The 6532-nt window shown below is 31.3% G+C and overlaps 3 protein-coding genes across 5 annotated transcripts in view; 2 read left to right on the top strand and 1 right to left on the bottom strand.

The window, feature by feature from the left end:
* RpS24 (ribosomal protein S24) overlaps positions 1-1131 on the top strand; it is a 2998-nt gene extending 1867 nt beyond the window's left edge. Inside the window, exons 3-4 of one of the 2 annotated variants that reach the window (XM_018031098.2) lie at positions 321-395; positions 1001-1131. In XM_018031098.2, the coding sequence (XP_017886587.1) occupies positions 321-332 (12 nt within the window). In that variant the 3' untranslated portion in view covers positions 333-395; positions 1001-1131. The remainder of the gene's footprint in view (positions 1-320; positions 396-1000) is intronic. The other variant, XM_018031099.2, reaches the window with a different exon arrangement.
* A 101-nt stretch (positions 1132-1232) lies between these two features.
* LOC108628884 (uncharacterized) overlaps positions 1233-6532 on the bottom strand; it is a 7491-nt gene continuing 2191 nt past the window's right edge. The window contains exons 1-3 of one of the 2 annotated variants that reach the window (XM_026816803.1): positions 2178-2306; positions 1833-2045; positions 1233-1708 (exon numbers count right to left, since the gene is read on the bottom strand). In XM_026816803.1, coding sequence (XP_026672604.1) covers positions 1311-1708; positions 1833-2045; positions 2178-2250 — 684 coding nt within the window. In that variant the 5' untranslated portion in view covers positions 2251-2306 and the 3' untranslated portion in view covers positions 1233-1310. Of the gene's footprint in view, positions 1709-1832; positions 2046-2177; positions 2307-6532 lie in introns of those variants that run through there. The other variant, XM_018031097.2, reaches the window with a different exon arrangement.
* Positions 2654-6526, top strand: LOC108628882 (uncharacterized protein PFB0765w). Its single transcript, XM_018031093.2, has 2 exons — positions 2654-3637; positions 3830-6526. Exons 1-2 carry the CDS (start codon positions 3494-3496, stop codon positions 6140-6142), a joined length of 2457 nt encoding a protein of 818 aa, XP_017886582.1. The 5' UTR covers positions 2654-3493; the 3' UTR covers positions 6143-6526.

Genomic DNA, 6532 nt, shown 5'->3' with positions numbered 1-6532 from the left:
CTGTAACGTAGCTCAAAGCTTTTGAAATACTATATATTTTTCTTTCTTACTATAGAATGTTCAGATTATATGAATATCATTTGTATACGATTAAAATAAAATTATGTAATATTAATTTGATATGCAGATCGACAATATCTTTTTTCATGCTTCATGTAAACCAATCTCTTCTGCAGAAGTCTAAATTATATGTTTTAAAAGTACATAACATGTATTGCATTCATAAGATTTTATATACGTGCGTTGTGTGCATGTGTATAAAATGCACATGTAATCTTTGCATGCTATTCAGTGGTATACGCTTTTTATTTACGTTCTAGGGAAGGAAGTAGTCAAATGATCGTCATTTGTACTACAAACCTCAAGAGGGAACTTAATTATGATGCTCACACATGGTCAGCATGCAAAATTCTAAGTTTCATTTTCCCTGTTTGCAATTTTCTTCTGAATTTCCCCCTTTTAGTTTGATTAGATGATTTGCACTGTAGTGCATTGTCATAGTTGTACACATTGTTCATTAGACCAAGTGCTTGTTAGTTTATTTATTTTATTTTTTAGCAATTTATTCACAATAATCATTTCGTAGAATTATTATCTGTGTATAATTTTTATCCAATGGTTTCTAGCGTTCAGTTTGCATAGAAGTTTTAGATTATGTTGGGCCAGCTAATTTTAATATAATTAAGAGTGGAATTAATTTAGCTTTTTAGAACTTGTGATTTTGAAATCGAATTTAATCCATTTAGATTGTGTTAAATATTACGTGTCTTATAGGACTGACACTAATTTTATTATTTAGAGGAATATGTTGGAGATGAAAGAGTGTTTTCTTCTTTTTTATTAAAGAATATTTCTGTTTACATTGCAATTTTCTCTATGTACAAGTATGCTATTTTCTCCTTGTAGTAAAATTAGAACATTTTGCATGAGAAGTGTGATGATGTTTTATGTTAAGAGTGAACTGTTCATTAACTTTCCGTTCTTTTCTTTTTTATTACAGTAAAACTACAAGGCATCATGAAGGCCACGATTTGTTCTACATGGTCGTAAAAATTATTATAATAATTTAATATCATAGATAATTATGATAAGTTTTACGGAATAAACGTGCATTCTTCTTGGTGAGAAAAAGCTCGTCCTATCCTTTTTTTAATACCTCATTGTTTATAAACATTTATTGTGAAGGCAATGTTTCATAAACGTATTTTGATAAAGCAGATGTTTATTTTTATATAAAAATTAATAATATCCCAATTGAAAATTATAATGAAAATGCAGAATTTATTAATTACTAACGCACACAATTAAAACTACGGAGCTTCCACGAACAAGTCACTAGCATTTGCACTGTTCCCGAAGTTTGATACGTTCGTTACCAAAGAGGAATTTTCGGATGAATCTATCGGTTCAATAGTCGGTATCGTTGTTGGCGAATTACTTTCCTGAGTCATTAACGGCGTCACATTATCCATTTCCAACGTTGGAGCAATCGACGACGACTCCGTGATTCCTAAATCGTTGGTAGTGTCAAAAGTTTCTTCAGTCTCTACTTTGACCGAAGTTTTTGGTTGAATAGTACTCGGGTATTGGAAATTTGATTCATCAGAATTTCTGTGAAATCCATTTTCATCTATAGATTCTTTTCGAATGAAGTACCAGTTGTCAATGCGAAATCCCCAATCTTTATTCGGGTCAATGAATAAAGTTGCTGTGATTTATAAAAAATAATATCACATAGAATTGTAATAAAGAACTAAAGTCTGTCGATCAACTTGTGATCATTATTATATATGATAGATATTTGTTCTGGATAATATTTAATATTTATTTACATAAATTTAATGGATGCCATTCACGATCTCCTAATCGTTCTTGTAATTCGGATATATCTAACTGTAACACTTCTGCTGGTAAAGGGGCCGGTACTGACATCGTTCCTTGTCCAAATAATCGAGCGTGAATTTGATTCTTCAAATTATGAAAAAAGTTTTTTATGCTTTGGAAAAAGTCACCACTCTGTAAATCTGTCTCATAGGTGTTATTATCTGTAATAAAGTTAAAAGATTTACTATTTACACGTTTTTAGATTACTTATACACATATGTAAGCCTCTATGTAAAATATTCACGCGAGTATACAATTATTTATCAGACTAACATTAATACACTGTTCAGTACCTTCATTATAACTACCTATGGATGTAGAGAGATTGCACGTGACAAGAAATAGAAGGATAACGAGAACATACATTTTTTTCGCAATAAATACTAACTTCTGTCAAGAGATGTTTGTGCCTTTATATTATATTCTACCGGAAACAAATACTTATTATTACAACAATTTTATCAAGAACCAAGTAAATCCATCACAATGCTGTTATTCAATGCTGATGACCTTGTCTATCGTGATCCTGACGATACGACTATTGTGTAAGTAAAATAGGCGCAATCACGAAGCTATTTTAGATATGTATTGTGCACAAAAAAATAAAAAATACCGATTTTCCTAAGTTTCTAAATTCAAACTTCGCTGTTTTAAAGTTAACTGAAACCATTTTAATTATTCATAGTTCTTACATAGTAAGCTGGAATCATACTTTCTGATATTTGTATATTACTCAACTATAATTAATCAAGTTATATTTAATTTAGTCACTTTAAATAGCGTTACTTTACTTCTTAGGAGCGTTTCAAATGTTAAAGAGAATAATTTGAGTAAGCATAAATAAATCTTATAAAATTTTTGTAAATGCTATCGTAAAGCTTATTTTGTATATAATGTAATTTGAAGGGGATGTCAGTGTATATAATACACGTACACAGTTATTCAAAACGATTCCCGACCTACTTGGCATAGACATGTGCAAGAATTATACTCTCATTATGCAATAGTACATGTGTGAATAATAAAATAATCTAGTCTCAATATTTCTAGCTATTCGTATTTTGAACATTGTAAATGTTGGACTTTAGATAATTACGTGTTACGTGATATAATATAGTGACGGATTAATGTTTACATAAAACTCTTTACACATCTAATGTCTTAATAACGAATTCTTAGAAAATTTATTGAACATACATATATTAACTAGAGTTTCGAATTATTTGCATAAATTAAGATGGTTTGTGGCTCGTGCCAGACCAATACAGTTGTATTTTCAAACATTTAATGTTTGTCCAGTAAAATCTCATCTTAGTAATATTTTTTCGAAATTAATAATTTGAAAGACAGGATTATTTTTCGCTTTTGCCTGATTCTGTCTGTTTGCTTTTGTTCGAATAGTTCAAACGGAAACGAATTAAGGCGGTAGTATTTCCTTAGTGATTGAGATAGAGAGAATCGTGGTGGGGTAAATAAAATAGTGCATTATGATGCATGCTGCCATGGACCTAAGGAACCTAACCTGCATACGTTATATTATATAGTCAAAGTAATAGAGTTGATAAACTTATAAACGTTCGTTCAAAGTTGTCTTCCGCCTTCAATTAAAATGTTTGACAGTGAATCGACTAACCAGTTGGTCACAGCTAATGAACAAAATGTAGTTACGACAAAGTCTGAACCTAATTCAAGTATGATTCCAATGTTAATACCTAAAGTGGAACCACTAAGTATGTTGGACGAGGAAAATGACGTAAGTGTATGTTTATTAGAATTTAATGGGTTAAGTAAAGAGTTTTCAATTTAATGTCCTGTTATTCCAAATGATGCAAAATCATAATACATTATTTTATTGTTTATGCTTATAAAACAAACCATATCTGTGTTCAAGAAGATGGACTAAACAAATCACCATTGTACTTCTTTGAATTTTTCTCAATTTTAGGACCAGGAATTGAAGGTATCAATTCCTTTTACTGCACCCAAATTAAGAGACCCAACTGTTCTGCTGGAACGATGCGATAAAATATGGGAGACATTTAAGATGATAAAAGATGTTCAAAACACAAACCTGGTTCCTGCATGTACAAATGTAGTACCACCAGAAGCTACAACCTTGAGTTCATACATTAAATACCAACCAACATCAGCCGACAACGGTAATGTACAATCGCGTTTTAAATTTGTTGTGAAAAATAAAAAAGCTTTATTTCACTGTGTAATGTGTGGGAAACAGTACAAAAGTAATCGAGACTTAAGACGTCATTCTTATAAAATACATAACATTTTTATACCACCAAAGCACCGCTCTAGACATTCGAATGAAAAGACTATGAAAATTAATGAAGATTGTAGTAATGTCACGAAAGACACAAACAACTTAGAAAAAGTTCCTGCAAGAAACTTTGAAGAAAATCCATTATCAGGAACATTACAGCCTGTATCAGAATGTAATGTAACTTCAACAACCATCAATTTAAGAATGCAACGCACATTGATTCAGGTAAGGAAAACACACGTCGACAATATCAATAAAACTGTAGAAAATAAACAAGAGGAGAAAGTGTTAAATAAAGAAGTAGAACCGAAGACAGAATGTGTGTTATGCAACCAGAGTGTTACGAATATTAAAAATCACTTAATCACTTACCATAAAATTGAGTCACCAGACTTTATGTTGAAGAACGTAATTGAAGCATATCCTAATTCGGCAAGTGAGAAGGTAGAGCATAATAATCTGAACAGGACTACAGGAGAAAGTGAAATAGTTTCAAAAGAAGATGCAGGCGCATCATGCATAAATCCTAATAAGAAACGTAAACTTGATGTTGGTAACAAGAGACAGAATAACACTCGTGGAATAAGAGATGAAGAAGTGAGAGATACATACGAATGTGAAGTTTGTTTAGGCACTTATAAAAGAAGTAGCCTTTACGGACACGTTCGCTTGCACCGAGCGCGTGGCGAAACGCGAGAAAATTTTAAATTATCCAAAGCCAAATATTACAATTCTGCTATGTATACACGGAAGACGGAAATGAAAATTAATAAATTAAGATTAATTAGCTCATTTTGTACATCTGTAAATAAGTCCACTGAGAGTAATAAAGACAATTCTAATTTGGATACAAATAAAAAAGTGGAAAATCTCAAGGTAGAAAATAATGATAAGAATGAGGAAATAGCAAGGGAAAGTAGAAATAAAATACAGGAGTGTCCTACGCAAAGTAATTCTGATGAAATTTCTTCGAGTGGAATTACTATGGCAATCAAGGAAAAGAACGACACATCCAAAGTTGTTCATGAGGATGGAAGTGATAATAAATCAGACCATACTGACGAATCGTCAGATATTTCTGATCAGAAGCCAGAAGATCATGTAGATACCTTAGACGTATCATTTGATTATAGTGAAAACCATACTGTTTTAAAAATTCAATGTGTCGAAGAGGATATAGAGATCGATATTGAAGGCAATTCACAAACTGATTTTTGTAATAATACTTTGGAAGTTAAGAGTAAGAGTAAAGTAAATCAAGAAGCTTCTGGCACTGAAAAGGCACCTAAAAATATAAAAGCAGAAGTAGACCGCGAACCACATCGGAAGGACAATAATTCAAAACCTCTAAAATGGGAACTCCGTTCCAAAAAAATAATTAATGAAACACAAGAGAAATATATGTGTTTATGTAAACATGATTGCAACTGCGGTAAACAATTGTATACCAAAACAAGTTTTGATATTCATATGAATCAAGCACATACAATGACATGTGGTTATTGCAAACAATGTTTTCCCGATGTTAGTACGTGGTATTTGCATGAGTGCACCGTTGTTGAGGGTAAAGAATTCACTGATTTACTGATGGAGTTAACTTGTTATTTTTGCAAAGCCGTATGTAAAACGTATAAAGAATTTGATCAACACGTAACAAATGAACATTTTAACCATGAATTACCATATTTATGTTTTGAATGTCCGGAAAGATTTTGTACAGACGCAGATCGAAAAATCCATTGGAATAAAAAGCATCCAACGCGTTGTTCTATTTGTAACATTGTATACAAAACGCAGGAAAAGTCTAAACACAAAGCTTATCATTGTGGGTTCGGAATTCCTTGTCATTTATGTAAGAAAGCTTACATTAATTCGAATTATTATATATCTCATAAAAAGAGACTAGTAAGATTTCACAAGACACAGAAACAAAAACACAAAAAGGCTCTGCATTTTATAAAATCAAAAGAATTGCCGTAAAAGGAACATTCATGTATCTTACTGATCATTTTCGAATGGATGCTGTAAATCCTTTTTATTTTGTGTTATTAAAGCGGTAGACGAGATGATACGTAACTTTTAATTTCTTCTGTTCATTGAAGAAGTTATAATTTATTTCTCCACGAAATTTTAGTTTCTTTCGTGCGTTACGCATTATTCATTAAGACACAGTATTTTTAAATGTATACACACGTTATGTTTAAGAAATATTAACTACTTAAAGTGTATAAGGCATCGTAATAGTCCTTAGGGGATAAAAAGAGTGCTCACAATCAGTCAGAAAATTGTAATAATAATTTTAATAATTTTTTCTTCGATAAGTTTAGCTACAACCACAAGACAACTATTCTACTCTTGTCTATTATTATT

The sequence above is a fragment of the Ceratina calcarata genome, unplaced genomic scaffold (assembly GCF_001652005.2).
Source record: "Ceratina calcarata isolate Rehan_Ccalc_2016 unplaced genomic scaffold, ASM165200v1 scaffold546.2, whole genome shotgun sequence".
Taxonomy (NCBI): domain Eukaryota; kingdom Metazoa; phylum Arthropoda; class Insecta; order Hymenoptera; family Apidae; genus Ceratina; species Ceratina calcarata.
The sequence above is the reverse complement of the archived record's forward strand: the minus strand, read 5'-3'. Positions and strand labels throughout refer to the sequence as shown.

Bases quoted from the DNA above. Each gene is read 5' to 3' on its own strand.
- LOC108628882 (XM_018031093.2), top strand. From the start codon at position 3,494: ATGTTTGACAGTGAATCGACTAACCAGTTGGTCACAGCTAATGAACAA. The intron at 3,638-3,829 runs GTAAGTGTATGT...TCTCAATTTTAG, and splicing joins TGTTGGACGAGGAAAATGAC to GACCAGGAATTGAAGGTATC.